The sequence below is a fragment of the Girardinichthys multiradiatus genome, chromosome 18 (genome assembly GCF_021462225.1).
Source record: "Girardinichthys multiradiatus isolate DD_20200921_A chromosome 18, DD_fGirMul_XY1, whole genome shotgun sequence".
Taxonomy (NCBI): Eukaryota; Metazoa; Chordata; class Actinopteri; order Cyprinodontiformes; family Goodeidae; genus Girardinichthys; species Girardinichthys multiradiatus.
This window is the reverse complement of record NC_061810.1, coordinates 21,461,320-21,479,075: the sequence shown is the minus strand read 5'-3', so window position 1 is coordinate 21,479,075 and position 17,756 is coordinate 21,461,320. Positions and strand designations below refer to the sequence as shown.

Below are 17,756 nucleotides of genomic sequence, written 5' to 3'. Positions count from 1 at the left end.
TAACAAAGACCCGTTTCACACCAGGCACTAACATCTGTCCTGAGTGATCTGATCGTGTCTGGACAGAGACAAAAGAACTGGAGGCTTTCAAGATGTATTAAAGACGTTTTCTTATTTAATTTTTCTCTTAGATCACCTACATAAGTGTTCAGGGACACTTGTATCTGCATTAGCTTAGCGGTCTGAATGCAGTCCACCCTGGGACACATTGAAGGACCACTCAATGACATGTTTAGAACCTGGACTACTCCCACTACAAAGCACCTCAATTAAACAGCATTACTAAAATACTATAAACTCATCTAAAAAAGGATTATCTGCTCACAACAAAAAGCAGTCGTTTTATGGTAGTTTTATTTCAATGCAGACACTGCATCAATACAAACTAGGAAAAACCTTATTAGATAAATGGTTCCTTCACTCATATTGTTTCCCTTAGGCTACGTAACTAAACTCATCAAGAATTTAGTGGTCCAAATAACTCCTCTAAAATGCAACTCAGATGAGTATCAGCAGTGCGGATGTCTGACTAATAACATGGTTTGATTGACTGAATGAAAGGTGATGTTAAATGTCCCTTCAGCTGCTCAGCTGACAGCCTATTGTCTGATGTGGCTTTGTGTTTATTTGCATGTAAAGCGGGTAACTGACCTGTTCACCGAGGATGGATTTTAATGGCAGGTCGAAAAGGGGCCAGAAAGGAGAAAGGCATTCATAATATGTTTTCCTTTTAATATATTTAACTGTGAAAGTACATTTATGAAAACGACCATTTTAAAATTCAGCTTCAAGAGTGGCTGCAGCAACATGTGAGACCTCAAACCCTCTAATAACATTTGTACTTCAGCAAGTCTGACAGAAAATTAGCTGTCCGAGCAGGTTTTTCTTTTTCTGCCTCAGTAATTAATGTGCGATGTGGCTTCATTAGAACTGAATGAGTCTGTCTGAGCCTCCGTCTCTTATTCATACCTCATCAATAACAGGCTTCAAGGTAACAGCCAGGTAACTCTTTCCCACTATCTTCATCATGTCATCAATGCAGCGAGTTGCCAGTGAGTTGCCTCGGAATATAGTGTTGGCCTCCCTGCAACGCCAAAAGAAAGACTATTAGATTTTCAAAACAATCATTACAGTTTCTCTCTTCGGAAAAAACACTACTTTATTTTAAACACAGCAATAAAACACCTCACAGATCATTCTAAACGCACCAAAAAGCTACATTAAAAATGAAGCTGACAAAAAAATTCTAATTTTAATGCCAGTTTTATTTTCTGTGGTACTTCCTGTTCCATATTTGACTGTGGTTACATTAGAATAGCGAACAAAAAGGAACCTAACTTTAACACTTCCATCCATCCATGTGTATTCACACCACTACAACGTGATATTTGTATGTGTCTGAGAGGGCGAACACTCACTGAGTGTTGTCCAGCTCCAGGGCTGCCACGGCAGAGACAAAAGGCACAAAACGATTGTGGTAGAGCAGCAACCGAACCATGGGCAGAACGGCCTCGTATCGCTCTCTGAAGATGTCCCCCAAGATGTGTGCTGCTGACGCCGAGATGGGCTGAGGGAGAACAAAAAGCACATCAACCAAAAAAACTGAAAGTGGGCTACAGGGAAGCTGAGAGCATCAAAAAGCAGGAGGGAAGTGAAAGAGAAGGAAAACAATAAGTGACCAACATTTATTTCTAAACACTGCATTAACCAATGGTTCAGGTTCAGCTGATGCTTTGGCTATGGCGTTACCTTCACGTCAGGGGATTTGAGCAGCAAGTTGCAGAGAGGTGTGTAGTAGGCAGAGGGCAGCACCGTGTCTTCAATGTAATGGAGTTTTAAACGCAGTTGTCCTAAATCATCAGACTTGGATTTGCTGCCTGTCCCTTTAGGCTGGAGGAGATACCTGTTAGAGCAGAGAGAGAGAGAGGACAGATTACAGGTTTGTATGGAGGAAAAATAAAATCTGTTTTCCTTAAAAACCAATCCTACATCATTTAGTTTGAGTCTTTACGGATAACAGGTAAATAGTGAGGAGAGTAATTTCCATTAAACCACATCCGACACGTTAGCAAGAACGATAACCTCTCGATAGAGAAATCATTTCTAATACGACCCACGTGAAACTACATATATAACAATTACGTTTTAGCGTTACTGACCTGAGGAAAATGTTTAGAGTAGGAGAAAATGAAGTTATGAATAGAGCAGAAAAAGCCTTTTTAATAAGGTAAAAATAGCATTAATGCCATTTACTAAACATAAATATGGCTGCAAAACATATTCTGAAAATAGCAATGTGAATTTCACAGATTTAAACTGTTTTTAGATCATTAGGACGAACAAAACAATCTGAAATCCATAGTTTTATTATTTCCGGATTGAATTCAATTCAATTCATAAATACTTTATTCATCCCAAAACAAAATTAAATAAATTAAACATTACTTAACAGTAACTAACATGCTAAAAAGCAAAATACAAAACAAAAATCACATTAAAATTAAAAAGAAAATAATAGGCGTACTGCAGAATAAAATAATAATTTAAAAAATAATATATCACAAAAAACAAGGCTTTTTTACATAAACAATTTATATATAAGATTTGGGTTATCACCAAATATAGTTAAAAATAGGCATGGACTGGTTACCGGTATGAAGATATACAGTGAAGCCCAAAATTATTCATACGCCTGGCAACCTCCTGGCATCTGACATGTTTCTGAGTGGCCTAGACAGAGTTCCAACATGAATCTGATAGAGAAGCTCTGGACGGGGCTACAGATGAAGGTGAAAATCAAGTAATACATTTGTGTGTTTGTAATTTTGAGTGAATACCGTAATACCAGCAAACAGGGGTATTTTTATTCAAGATTATCATTCCTTGGCCCATGCCTAGTCATAAACACACATTTTTCTGGTTGAAAACAAAAAAAGTCAGATTTATCTACAAAACTTTAGTGAAGAGAAAGCGCAACTAAAGCAGCTTAAACAAGCATAAAAGTAACTTCAACCTAATCTCCAAACCACCAAAAGAAAAGTGAAACTACAAGCATCCCGCCTGGCTTTCCAAGGAATTTAACTGTTAACTTCATGTTTTAGGTCGAGTTCATCTTTATTGTCCACATGTGGAAATTTGTCTTTGGCTTCACATGGTAGTTTTCACTGGTCAGAGGTTTTAGTCCCTGTCAACATCAGAACTTTCATAAATTCAGTTTTAAATGGAAATGTGAAGCATTTAGACGGCAAACACTGCTTCTGCTTTGGCAAAGAGAGCTTCCAGTTTAAATGGGTTAAGAAACAACTGTCATATGATGGAGCAACTTTAAAAGCTGAAGCTCCAGTTTTATCCATAAACTTTAAGTGGGCCCACAGCAAACAGGCACTTGAGAGCTTCAGATGATGATCTGTAATGTTATTCCAGATTTTTTATTTATTTTGAATGCATAATGGACCATGAGGTAACTCAGGGCATGAGGTAATGCCGCCATGCAAAGAGCCACCCACGCACTACACTCACAGCCTTCATGTACCAACAGATTGCTATCTGGCATAATCCCATATCACCTACTCCGACGCAAAGCTGGGCTACAACCACACAAAGGAAAGAGTGCTGAACACAGAAATCTGGGGAGGTTCTTCTAGTCGCCTTGTAGCGACTGTGAAAACCTGGCAGAACACGCTGTCCTGATGTGTAATATGGAGTTCTAATAAACTGCCATAAAACAGCAAACAGACTTAACTCAAGTTGAACGGACTCAGACATTGAAATTAAAAGGGAGGGTCTTGTAATTAAAGCATATCTGAGTCAGAGTCTAGCAATTTTATCAAATAGGTGTTTATTCATCCATGTCCAGCTTCCATGTGTATCTTGAAAACAAAAAAGGTCAAAAGAGCAAGTTATTAAAACAAAACTGCTGTTTTACCCATTTTATCCACTACCATATATATATCTGGCTTCTGTGAAATGATGTCTTGATACATCTTTAGTGTTAGCTACCGTGCCTTGCATCAGTTATTCACAAAGATCACAACGTTCCAATGTAACACTTTTAAAAACAAATCTGAAAGGTGCGGCTTATTTACAGCCCCCTTTACTGCGATGCCCTAAATCCAGTGCAACTTTCTGAAGTCCCCTAATAAGTAAGAGGTCTCAGGAGGGTTGTTGAGCCTGGTTCACGCTGTAAAATGATCAGCCTTTCTAGCATTTAAGGTCACAAACTAGAATCGGTGATCTGCGGTTGTTCAGTGTGACAGACATGCTGACCACTAATTCAGATGCCACCTGACCAATGATGACCTACGACGAATATCAAAGAATACCAGAGAACGTCAGAGAAAATCATGCAGCCTGTCTGCTGCTGCAGCAGATGTCTAAATCCTTTATCTCTTTTGCCCAGACATAGCCACAGTTTATTTTCCCTCATCCTCCTCTTCCTCTTTACAGCATCCCTCTATATTAATAACCGCGTTAACTCCCACAACTTGTCCATTTATTGATGGGCTGCTATGCATCGGACCCATCTGATTCTGCTGCAGCAACAAGTTGCAGAGTCTGGCATCCTCAAACATGCAGTACAACAGGAGCCTGAGAGGCCAAAGCCCTAATCTGAAAAACAGCCAAGAGCACCGCAGTAACTTTGGAGAAGCTGCAGAGATCCACAGCTTAGGTGGGAGGAGCAGGGACATGACAACTATTATTCATGCATTCCACAATCTGGAATTTATGGAAGAGAGGCAAGAGGGACGTTTTTTTGTCAATCATAACTGGGGTGCAGGTTCACCTTCCACCAGCGCAACCCTGAACAAACAGATAAAAAGGAATGCTTTACATCAAAGCATCCATGTGTTAGAATGGCCTAATCAAAGTCCAGACCTAAATCCAACAGAAAAAACTGTAGAAAGATGTAAAAGTTTAGGTTCTCAGACACTAACCATCCAATCTAAATGAGCTGGAACTATTTTGTAAAGTCTGATTACAATAAAATGCTACCAAAAAAGAATCCATTGAAAACACATTAAATTGCACTGCTTGTATAGAACTCCTTGCACAAGATCTGACCTCAAATGTCAAAAGCAAATTGGTACCTTTTTACCATTATTTCTGGGAATGTAAGTTATTTACAAAGATTCTGGAGTTTCATATCCCCAGAACTGAGTCACATTTGTAAGAACCGGGTCACGAGACCCTGGAGTTTTTATTCTCAGTTTGGCTTCAAAAGAAATAACATGGACCCATTTACAGTGTAAACTATGTAACAAATATAGTTGCATGCTCAGAAATGTACCGTTATTAATTGGATGAAGGATAAACCTCCCACTGTTTGATTTTCTGGCTGAATGGATGGTAAATATTTTTGTTTAGTTTGTTTGTTGTTGTTGCTTTTCTTGATGATGACTGTAGAATTATTTGATTTTGTTTTGTGCTGATAATTCATAAAGATTATTAACAAAAAAAACACACCAAAGTTGTTTGCAACATAAATGTGCATCGTATAAAGAAAATGAGTGAACATTTAAATTATATATCTAAATTGATTTCTCTGTTTGCACCCTGGACATAAAAACTGAAAGGAACTTTTTTCCCCATTTTTATTCATCATCCTCCTCAAAGTGAATTCACAAGTACGAACCTGTTACACTTAATGAGTATGTTGTAGAACCACAGAGCTGGAGGATTAGGAAAACTACTCCGTGCTGGTCTAAAGCGAAACCATAGGACTGTATTTTCCCATGGCTGGTCCTTACCAAGCTTTGTGGATGTGGTCGCTCCGGAGGATCTTCACAGGAACTCTTGTTTCCCCCAAAAACACATCCTGAGCCAGATTTTCGTTGTTCCACAGATCCACTCTGCAAAGATAGATGATGTAAACAAGCGGAGGGCTTTTCGTCTGTGAGCGTTAAACTACTGTTCATGAAGTTTGACACAGCACATACAACTGTGGTCAACAGCACACAAACATAAACCACCCGATACTAAAACAGCAGGACTCCAAAGAACAAGTCACTACTAAGTGGTGCTTACCTCCTGTGTGTAGGAACCAAAACAATGCCAGTGCAGTAACACCACCTCAACTTCAAACCTCAAAACCATGCATAAAAGTTTACCTTTTAACCCCTCTACTCTTACCAGTGAGCTACGACTCCACTGTGATGGAGGCCCCACATATCTTTAACCAGAAAACAAGGCTCTCCATCAGCAGTCAGAACACACTGCATCTGAGTTAACCTTGTTTGATCAGAAGTTCGAGGGATGCAAATTTTTCTTTTTTTCAAAGGCTTTCAGGGGAAACGAAACAGACTGATCAAAAAAACTCACTTAATCTCAAGTTTTTCAATGTCCTCCTCCTCCACTTGGAAATGAGACTTTTTAGAGTAGCTGCTGGACCGTGTGACCTGAGGATGGACATGTAAAGGCTTTACCAATATGCTTATCTATACATACAGTTATACACATTCCTAATCTACCATGAATATGAATTATCATGAATTATTTACCTCAAAGAAAAAGGTTTCTTCAAAATATGGATTGCTGGTTTTCTTCTTTACCTTCGTTTTCTTTTGGTCTGACCTAACGACATAATATAGAAACAAATAAATATCCAACATGCAGGTCATGAATACTCAGGAATGTTTACATCTTGAAAAGGGATGAAAATCGGTGTGAAATTGCTGTGTGGGTAAAAGTACATGTATTTGTCCTGGACTGTCACAGTATACATGTCACAGTCTGCTGCATACAACCAAGCAAGGAATACATTCAGGGCATCACCACTCCATATCAGAAAAGGACATGCACATCTGTTTTCATTGCATTGTAAATGGTAAATGGACTGAATTTATATAGCGCCTTTCCAGTCATACAGACCGCTCAAAGCGCTTTAGACTAGAGCCACATTCACCCAATTGCACTCACATGCAGGAGCTTAAAGCGTAGCTTTATTCATTAGTGTGAAAATGTTCCGGGTTTCCACTGAGCTATGGCAGCAGTGGAGAACGCCTCTCAGTTTTGAACATTTGCTCTGACATCTGGACTGCAGGGGCACCATTTAGTTCATCTTGATTAAAATATTTTCGAATATTTTGCACAAAACAATCACTTGCAAAGGACTGCTTGGACATAAGATTTTGTGAATCTCTCATTTCAACCTATGCATTTGCACACTATATTATATGTAATATAAATTTTATATAATTTATGTACACTACCTAATGCTTGTCTTATTGAATGGTTTTCTTGTTTATGACTGTTTACATTGTATGTAGTTTCTCACTGAAGGCATCAAAACAGTGAATGAACACATATGCAATTATGTAGCACACAAAAAATTGTAAAATAACTTTAAATATTTTATATTGCTTATAGTAGCCGCCCTTTTCTGTGATGACTGACATATTAACCTCTGGCCGTCTCTCAATGAACGTCTGGGAAGTTCTTTCAAGACTGTTTGAAAAACCCTTTCAGGTGACCTCCTCATGAAGCTCATGGAGAGAATACTGAAAGAGCAAAGCAGTCATATCAAAGCAAAGGGAGGCTACTTTAAAGAATCTAAAAGCAATAACAATCGAATGCACATACCTTTCTGACCTCATAGAGCCAGATTTCAAAGTAAACATATCGCTAAACTATTCCCGCCTTGCTGCACGCAGCCTCATCAAGGTTCTCCAGTTTCCTGCAACTGTTTTTGTGCTTTTTTAGCTCAAAATCAGAAGAGAAAAAACTATATTTATCATTGGGTATTTGCCTCTTCTAGCTGCTGTGATAAACGGTGATCCCAAAATCAAAGTATGTACCAAACCTTATTCATTTATGAGCACTGTTACACCAATAATATTTAAAACACAAAGCTCAAATCGCTGGGAAAATTTTTAAATCAATTCTGTAGTACAACAGTATTGTTTTAAAGTTGTATTTAAATTTTGCCAAAATTAATTAGGACACACTGTATTCACAGAACAGACTTAGGTCAAGCAGAGCTAGGTAACAGCCACATTTATTTGTTTTGGACAAAAATATCCAATTTATCTAGAAGAACATGAGCAGGAGTGAATTTGCACAGGTATTAACTGATGTTTATTTTGTCTTTCATTAGTTTATGCCAATTATTAAGCAAAAAGAACCATTGATAGCCAAGACACCGCAAAGTCTTTTAAGCTTGTTTTTGTACATTAAAAATCAGTAAATTATGCAAAAACACCAACAGAAAAACATTTAACAATAATACTTAAGTAGATTTGTTCTGTACTGACAAAACCGATGCTTTACATTGTATTAAATAATATCCAGCTTATCAAAAAACAAAAGTCACTTCTTTAAGGAGCCATGTAAGTTCAGTCCATTTACCATTAAATGCAAATCCTATCTAAATGTAGTGAGAACAGCTTAGCTGCCTTCTATCTGTGTGCGGCATTAGCAGAGTTACCTGGCAGGTCCAGCAAGACACACGGTGGCATATGGGTCACAGTTCTGGCCACTGATCAAAGGCAGTTCTTTGCACTCAATTATTCTGCAGCAGTTTAAAAAGAAAAGAAGAGACAAAACAAATGCGTTTACTGAGCAATATGTTGAATCCCACTCTGCTTCATTATTTACACAACCATTCTAGCTTTCGGATTTTCACTAAGAAGACAGTTGAGGAAAGAAAGCTGTGTTGTTAAGCAGATTTAGAAACAAATACACCTTGATTTTCAACCAGATCGCATAAGAAAACAAGTGTAACCCACGTGTTACACTACACACAGAGACATTATACATCTCATTCAACTAAGAAGTGTTTCTAATATAAAAAAAAACTAAAAACTAAAAAAATCAGACAGACATCTCTGAAAGGACAAAACTACATAAAAAGCAGGATCAATTAAAAGAAAACAGTTTTTTAATTTGCATTTTAATAAAGAAAGTTCAAATTCATTTGTAAACTTCTCAATAATGAGTGGAAAAATCTCTATTGGCATTAAAGCAATCACAACACGACATGTTACCACTGGTGTTTTCAGAAAATATGGTCAGTGGCGAGCTCTTTAAAAAGCATTTCAAGATATTTAGCTCCCTACACAGAAACTCCATCAGATTCAAGCCAGGACTCTGACTGGGCTGCTCCAAAGAGTTAATATTACCTCCAGCCAGAAGAAACATGTTGGTAAAAATAAGACAACCTAAACGTGCAGCAGGGATGAAACCTTTTTGCCTTAATTATGCTTTTAAATGTCAACTGAGGTTTGTCTTTCACAACAACGCTGTAAACGCTTTACCCCGAAGTCAACTTCCTTCTTTGTGGGCACGACCTTGCCCAATGAAGCTGATTCTGAACATCAATTAACTTTTTACTTGGACAGAAATTGAGCTTAACTGAAGTAGACAACTCTGCATAACATAACAATAAATGTTGCTGCGCTTCTGTCGCTTTAAACCAGGACATTTTAAAAAGGACAAATGTGACAAAAAAAACGACCAGATTATGTCACAATATTCGTCATTAGCACCCCAAGCTGACGCATTGCGGTTGTGTTATCAGTGTACAGTGTTAATACACGTGGTACAAAGTAAATCTGAACATTAGTAAGCTTAAAGCTGCCCGTGTTTTTTTTTTTTTTTTGCAGCCTTCAATAACAAGTAGTGCTTTGCCCTCATGTTTGGCTGCAGTCACAAAGGGCCCAAGTGTTTCAGGTAACAACAAATAGACACTGCCGGCACCCTAAACAGGATGTGGCTGCTAAGCAGGGGCCACCAGAGAGTAAAAATGAATTCAACCCATCTCCAAGTGAGGCCGGAGGGACGGGTACAGCGGCTGAATGTCAGGATGTTTGTCTGTGATCTTCCAGGGTGTCATGACAATATTCCCTTTAGCCCCCTGTGCATGTGTTTTAACTGATCGCCCCGCGGCGGAACAGGAAGGACGGAGGTGTGCACCTGAGAAGCTCAGATCTCAGCACAGACGTCCTGTCTGATTAAGCTGATGTAGGACACCGGGAGGTGATAGATGTGGTGTTCAGAGCGTATGCGTCAGCGATGACCGCTGGTAGCGAGCTGTGTGACAGTTTAAGCAAACAATCTGAGTGACACGGTGAATGACAGCAACAAAAAGAAAAGCCACAGTGGTTGCAGTGTGAAAAGCACAGACTTCCTGTTCAGATGCCATTACTTCCTCCTCATTACAGAGCTCTTTAAGTATGAATGGTGGGGGGGTGGGGGGACAACATGCGTAAACAACAAACATTTGTGACATCTCCAGCTCAGAGTACTTGACGTGCTTGACCTAAACCCATGACTGAGGGGTTTTCCTTCATCTTTCAGCTATCCTCTCAACTTGTTACATGCATATAAATAAGCCCATCTTTGCGTCAACTGATGCAAAACGAAAACCTCGGAAGCAATGGTGATTGATATCACAACACACATCAAAAATAAAACAAGCTACTGAGAAACAAGACTGGTGAATGATACACTCTTTATCAGGTCAATTTTTGAAAAAGCGTTTTCCTCACCAACCTCTGACCTATAAAACAGATGGCTACGATTTGCATATGGCAAAGACGGAGCGCAGGTTATAGTTTTCTTGACTGAAATAATTTGAATACATGTGGTCACTGCAGTGCACAAGACAAACGGTCTCTGTATTTTTAGTTTGCACTTTCTAGTAAGTTTTATCATGGCCAAAAGGGCTTTGAAAACATGTAACATCTCCATGTTAAAAGCATGAACTGCAGCGTGTTTTATTGGGATTTTATGTGAAAGAAGAAAACAAAGTAAGGAAAAGAATACATGGTTTTCAAATTGTGTCAAAGTGTTGTGCATTTGTATTCCTCCCCGTAACCTCAATCCCGCCAAATAATATCCTGTGTAACCAACGGCCATCAGAAGTCTCCCCATTAGTAAAGAGCGTTCTTGATGGTATAATTTAATCTCAGTAGGAGTCCAGCTGATCTGTGAAGGCCTTGGAGGTTTGAATTTGTTGAGAACAATAGTGAACAAAACAGCATCTAGAAACACAACAGACTGGTCAGGGATAAAGTTCTGGAGAAGTTTACAGCAGGGTTAGATTACAAAATAATATCCCAAGGTTTGAAGATCCCACCAAGAACCATTTAATCCATCATCTGAAAATAAAAACCCACCTACACCGACAGGCCGGGCAAGAACAGGGTTAACCAGAGAAGCAGCCAAAAGGCCCTCGGTAACTTTGGAGGAGCTGCAGAGATCCACAGCTCAGATAAAAAAATCTGTTGACAGGGCAACCATTAGGAGTGCAGTTCACAAAGCCGCCCTTTACAGAAGAGTGGCTAGGAGAAAGTAATCCATAACAGGTTCAGTCTGTAGTTTGCCTCGGGTCCAGTAAGGGACACGGCAAAACAAAATATAAAACAAACCAAAAAAAGGGGTATTTGGAAGAATATGCTCTGCTCAGATGAATCCAAAAATGTTTGATGAAAAACACTCTGCGTGGCGGAAAACTAACATGGCTTTTCACCCTGAACACACCACCTGCAACAGTAACACATGGTGGAGGCAGCTTCATGCGACAGGAATGCTTTCTTCACCAGGAATATGGGACCTAGTCGAAGTTCAGAGGAAAATGGAGGCAAGCGCTGCAACACAATGGCTCATTTCAAAGCATATTTGTTGTGTTGGAACGGCCTAGTCAAAGTCCAGAGTAACATACAATTGAGAATGTTTTGTAAAGAAGAATGGGCAATAATTTCGGCCTCAAGATGTAAGAAAATGGTGAAGAAAATGGTGAAGACATACCCCCAAATGTTTTGAAGCAGTAAATGCAGCCATTCTGTGGTTGTATAAAGTACCGACTCAGATGGGCTGAATACAAATGCAGTTTGGAATCCAAAAAACATCTCTAAAAATGTTAAGACCATGCATCCTTTCCCTTTACAAATATTCATAGCTTTGTATTGGTCATAACATAAAATCCCAATAAAATCCATCGAAGCTTGTGGAGTGACGATATAAAAAGATCAAGGGGTTTAGATACTTTTGTGAGGCACTGTGTACAAATTATTTCTATAATTTGTATACAGTTGCTTTTTGTTATGAAATTTTGCAAAACCAGGCGCACAGATCTGAGTCTGAGAAACCTACAAGTTTTTACCAGGTCTTCATTTCAGTAAAATACCATCAGCTGCAACATGAAAAAGTTTAATGACCTTTCCTGCCTTGGTGGGCCCGATTATTTTAAATGACAAGGTGTTAGCGAACTGCTTAGAGGACTTCAGAAATTAGTTCTTATCACACTTACTAAACACACAAACTAATTTTGAAGAGCGAGCCATTGCGTGATATCCAACCCTCTTATGCCTAAATGACGAGTCAAATTTGCTGCCGTGGTTTGATTCTCAGCTAATGGCACTAATTAATTCAGTGTTAATTGAGATTTTAAAATGCAACGTTGGCTTGAAACAGCTTACAAACCTTCACAGCTCATGAGATTGAAGCTTTTTTTTTTTTTTTTTATCTAAACACTATTAGTAACAACAAGGAAAACTTGTAACTCACTTAACAAGTAAATGTTGACCAGTGGAGCCGTTATCTGTGATCACTTCATTCAGTCGCATCTCCAGGTGAACTTTACCCTGTTGAAGAAATACATTACTCACAGGTTATACAAAAAAAAAAAAAAAAAACGTAATATTTAGACACACAATCTCACACTGACATGCAAATACGATAAAAACGAGGTTAAAGCAAGACATATATAGATGCTTTGGGCCTTTTGTTTGCTCTAATTACACATATATTATACTTGTATATGTTAGTCTTCCTCTAACAAAAAAAGACTTATGTTTCCTTGAGGAGCATTTTTTTTTAATGTTTTTTTGATAAATTAGGGGGAAATGTGTGACACAAACCATAATAGCTGTGAATATTGCCATCACTCAAAAAGATCTTTAGAAGGTCGGATGTGGTGAAGGCTGCAGGTCTCGCCTTCGGAAGTGTTAGAGAGATAGAAAGAGCTAAACAAGACGCCCACACACTTGGACTCTGTCTCTGCAATTCAGCACTTGGTTGACAAGGCAAGTACTTCTTTCTGATGCAAGATAGGCCTTTAAGCCAAGATAACTGCTCTGCAAAAAGGTCCAAATAAGCGGAGAGCTTCACTAAATTATTTCATAACTAGTACGTAATGAATGTGGCCATAAAATTGATACTGCCTGAAAAGCTTACAGTTTTCCCTTTTTTTTTCTGTAGATCAGCAAGTTTACAGAGTACATGCAAAGCTCTGGTTTGGCTAGAAACCAAACCAGAACAGCATTGCATCAACACCTCCATTTCTCACTGATGTAACTTTGCTGTGGAAAGTGTCTACTTGTGAGTGAATCAGTGTTGCAGTATATCCCCAGAATAGACCGGCGTGGGCTAATGGCAGCTAGAGTCAACACAGTAGCTACAGTAGAACAGCAGAGGATTAGTACTATGGGTATACTTTCACATCTAACACCACCACAAGACTATGCACGTATGCATTTTTACATTGCACTGGAAAATAACCGGCTGCTCTATGTTACAGGCACCACAAAAAGGTACCATATGTGTTGGTTCTCCCGAATCTTTTTCTACACAAATAACCATCAAAGAGCTTGAAAGAGGCCAGTGTAAACACACAATGCATACGATTCGTTACTGTGTGCAAGCAGATTTCTCTGCATGAGCGATGCAGAAATATGTCAACGAAACCTGATGACATGTTCAGCTGTAGTGGCTGCAGAACCCATCCAGAATCGGTTCTTTGTAGTATGCTTGTAGGGCATCATTTCAACCAAGATACGGACCTTATATCCTAAAGATCGATCAACAACTAAACTGGGATAACAAGAGAAAGGTCTTGCACTCTGATGAGTCGAAGTTTAAGATAACTGATTAGCAGAGTTGTAACAAAATCTTCTGACATTAACAACCAATGGTATTGCTTGTGAAAAGTGCCATCCAGCTGCTGCCAGCTTGATTTCATTTGAACTAGCCCTGGAATGAACCCTGGATATGAAGGTGTCCTCGACGTATGTTTAAGACTCTTATTTTGAAGAAAGTAAGAAAGTATTTCTTGAGCTCCCCTGCTGGATTAACACATTCTGTTTATCTGGTAAGATTCTCGGCAGTCAGCAGAAAAGAAAAATGTTAACAGAGGAAGACAAGATGTTAATGATTTGTAAGCACTGTGACAAAACCCTGACTGGCTTACGATTAGATGATAATGACGCTATAGTTAGCGCTTGCTTTTAAACTCCCCATCACGCTAAACTAAAGGGCTATTTCACAGTTTTTCCCTATGACTGGACTGTATTTCTCATCACTAGTTCAAAACCTCAAAGACTTATCCTTTCAGGTTTGATCGGTCTACATTGAACACACACACACACTACACTGAACACACACACACACACACACACACACACACACACACACACACACACACACACCAGATAGTTCTCAAAAGTCATTTTAAAAAACAACAAAAGCATTTCCGATGCTTTTCTGGCATCAAAGCAAACATAGAAAAACATGCTGGATGCATAACTACAGTATGATATGAACATTTGGGCCGATATCCTAATATTGCTGTTATGGCCAATAAAAATGACCCCACCGCTGACATTGCCTCGCTGCTTCAGATAAAACACCATATAACACAATACCCATATGTTACAAAATGACTACAGACTTTAAAAAAAAAATCTTTAAGGCTTAAGGGAAAATCAACAAACTGGTATAAAATAAAGAGTAATTATTTTTAGGATTATACTTTAAAAAACATATTTTTAGGCACAATACAGGCAGGATAAATTGACTTTGCCTCCATTTGCTAAAGTAAGAGTATTTTGTCACTCGTTGCTTTTCTGCTGATGTTCCTCATGGCTTCATTGTGATGGAGCCATAATATTATATATTATTGTCCTGAAAAAGACAGGTGCAGGAGATACCGGTTTAATAAACAAGTCTCCATATAGCCGCAGTTTTCTAACAATATGCCACGTTGCCCGAAACTATCAGCTAAACAATCGTACAAGGATTGTGTTAAACATAAGGGAGTAGTTGAAATGACTTATCTACATGCTAACGCTTCCTGAGTGGGCGGTGTGATAAAGAACTTTTACATGTTTTCATGGGGATTTTGTCAACTTGAGAAAACAAAACTAAATACCATCTTTTTCTTCTTCACCTAAACCAGTGTACCACTGCTGCTGACTGTGTCCAGCTCCAGCTGCACCTCAGAGGTTTTCCTCACATTCACATGCTATCAAAAACAATTAGAGGCTGGAGCGAATTCATGCGCAGTTGTGTTTCATTGATGCCGTGTGTGTTACTCCACAGACTTCACTGTTAGTGGCTACAGGTTTTGAATAAATACCAGTTAAGTTTTTGCAGCTCCGTTACCGTCCCAGTATTACAGCTCTAAGTGTCAACTGTTTGTCACTTCCCGCAGAAATGTAAATAGTGATGTTAGGATATGAAAAATTTGCCTCGTTATTATTGTGTTCGTTTATCATTGTTTTGCAAGCATGCATCAAAACAGCATCGTTACTGACATTAATATATAAAGTGCATTATACTACCTCTGCTTTATATCTAAAACCGATGTGTCTCGAGGATGACATTTCTTGTTTCATGAATATTAACGTTATAGAAAAAGTATAATGAAAAAAATAAAGGTTAGAAAAATGAAATAACTTCAAGATTAGATAAATCAATTTGCATCCAGCAAGCCAGTGGCATCGAACTAAGTTACCACATCGCACTGCTTCAGTTTGTAAAATGAAGACTGTCATCATGAGTCAACGAGTCTGCAACACAAACACACAATGCATCCATTGAGACCATCGTTTAAAGTTTTATTGTGAAGATAAGTATATCTCCTGTGTTGATTGCTTTGATAAAATACAAAAAAATACAAAAAAAAAAACTGTTGCGCTGCGTAAAGAAAGAAAAAGAAATCCTATTATTAATATTTTGGCTGGTCATAAAAGGCCCTCGACTACAATACTGCTAACCCAGTTAATATGTGAAGTTCAACAAACAAACCAGAACAACCTGAAGTCTACATACAGTCCTCTGGATGTCATACAAGACTTCATAGTGAAAAATGGAAGCTGACTTAGCAACAGCTGTAGCTAGAGCAGACGGAAAATATCTACGTCTTTGCACAGGAAATGCTAGACAGATTGGTGCAACCAACAACAACAAAAAAAAAGTCTTACATGACAGAATTTACACACCGGACGCCCGAGTAAGGTTGCTATTGCATAGTGAAAGGAATCAAAGGGCCTATGTTTTTGCATGTCTGCAGGATGCTAGGGTTACCCTGGCATTTAAATTATAATAACTTAGAGCAAACAAAAGTGATTTGGTAAAACAAAAAGAACCAGCTTAGACGAACATTCTCAGAGAGCATAAATATGGTGGTTTTTGAGCAGTTGTGTATTATTAAAAACATTTGTTTACTCATAAATGTAAATATTACCAGCTTAAAAGTTCTGTTTGACGCGAAGCTGTGAAAAGCACAGCAAACTCCAAATAACTCTTACACAATTTGTTAAAGCGGAGCTGTGGTGTATAAGGTACTTAATAAAAATTACAAAAGCCTCTGAAATTTAAAGAAAATTAAGAATAATATATAATTAATGTGGCGCTTCTTAAAATTCAAATTTAAAAATTAAAACACACTTTTTAAGAAAATAAACTTACCTGAACTTCTGTGTTAGGATCTACTGGCTGGAGGTTAAACCAATCGTCCTTTCCGCTGTATTTACATAGATCATCCTTCCGGATCGACACTTTGCCTGGAAAATAAAAACAATGACACGGTAAACCACAACGCATCCACTCGGACGACACAGTTACCTTGTCTTTGCTTCGTAAATGTGACTTACCAACAGGTAGATCCCTTTGGAAAACACCCTTGGCATAAACATAAAAGGATAAAAACTGAAACGGCCGCGGGATCTCAAAGAAGAAGTCTTCTCCGTAAAAAGGGCTGTAAACAAAGGAAGAAAGAATCATTATGTTTTCCTGGTAACAGGAGAAATAAACTTGTTGACAGGAAAAACAACATGATGACCTCAGTGTAACCTTAAAAGGTTCAGGCCTCTATAATTTACAGACTTGCCATGACTACTTTCTAAACAGACATTTTTCCTTTGGGTGTCAATGCTCAATGCGACAGGAGCAAAATAAAACACTGACCTGTTGTGACATTAATGGATAAAACTGAAAATACTAAAACAACTGTAAAAATTAAATAAGATGATGTATGTCACCGATCTGATGCAACCCTACACTGAAAGAACATTCTGTATTAGATCTCTGTTACGTCTCAGCAATTACACATTTACTGGTATTATGTATGAAAATATGTAACAAATCATTGCCGAATTACATCATATTTCTGACTACAGTTAAGCACCATTTGATACCAGTGCAATATTGCATCACTACCATGAACATGGCATTTGTTAATGTGCAAAAATGAAGAGTCTGAGCAGACGGTGGACATCACAGGGTGCCCTTATGACTCATCTGGGATGTAGGAAATGTTCTTCATATCTCGGGTTTGAATATGTGACTAGAAAACCTTTTAGGGCTTTTTCTCCACCAGGAGGTCAAAACTGTATAAATATTTTGTGGCCGAGTATCTATACTGCTGTGTAAATAGCACCATAATTAAACATTAAATGAATGTAAGAGCATTTAAAAACAGACACTCTTTAAGGAAAGTATTATGACAAACAACAAAGAAAAAGTGTTTATTAAAAAAA

The 17,756-nt window shown here is 38.3% G+C and overlaps 1 protein-coding gene across 1 annotated transcript in view; it reads right to left on the bottom strand.

Moving 5' to 3' along the window:
* The window catches only part of rasa2 (RAS p21 protein activator 2), a 36,249-nt gene that overhangs the window by 9,432 nt on the left and 9,061 nt on the right, over nucleotides 1–17,756 (bottom strand). Inside the window, exons 3-12 of the mRNA XM_047391417.1 lie at nucleotides 16,872–16,975; nucleotides 16,687–16,781; nucleotides 12,505–12,581; nucleotides 8,423–8,506; nucleotides 6,498–6,570; nucleotides 6,319–6,395; nucleotides 5,748–5,849; nucleotides 1,750–1,903; nucleotides 1,419–1,567; nucleotides 970–1,084 (exon numbers count right to left, since the gene is read on the bottom strand). Of these exons, the coding sequence (XP_047247373.1) occupies nucleotides 970–1,084; nucleotides 1,419–1,567; nucleotides 1,750–1,903; nucleotides 5,748–5,849; nucleotides 6,319–6,395; nucleotides 6,498–6,570; nucleotides 8,423–8,506; nucleotides 12,505–12,581; nucleotides 16,687–16,781; nucleotides 16,872–16,975 (1,030 nt within the window). The remainder of the gene's footprint in view (nucleotides 1–969; nucleotides 1,085–1,418; nucleotides 1,568–1,749; nucleotides 1,904–5,747; nucleotides 5,850–6,318; nucleotides 6,396–6,497; nucleotides 6,571–8,422; nucleotides 8,507–12,504; nucleotides 12,582–16,686; nucleotides 16,782–16,871; nucleotides 16,976–17,756) is intronic.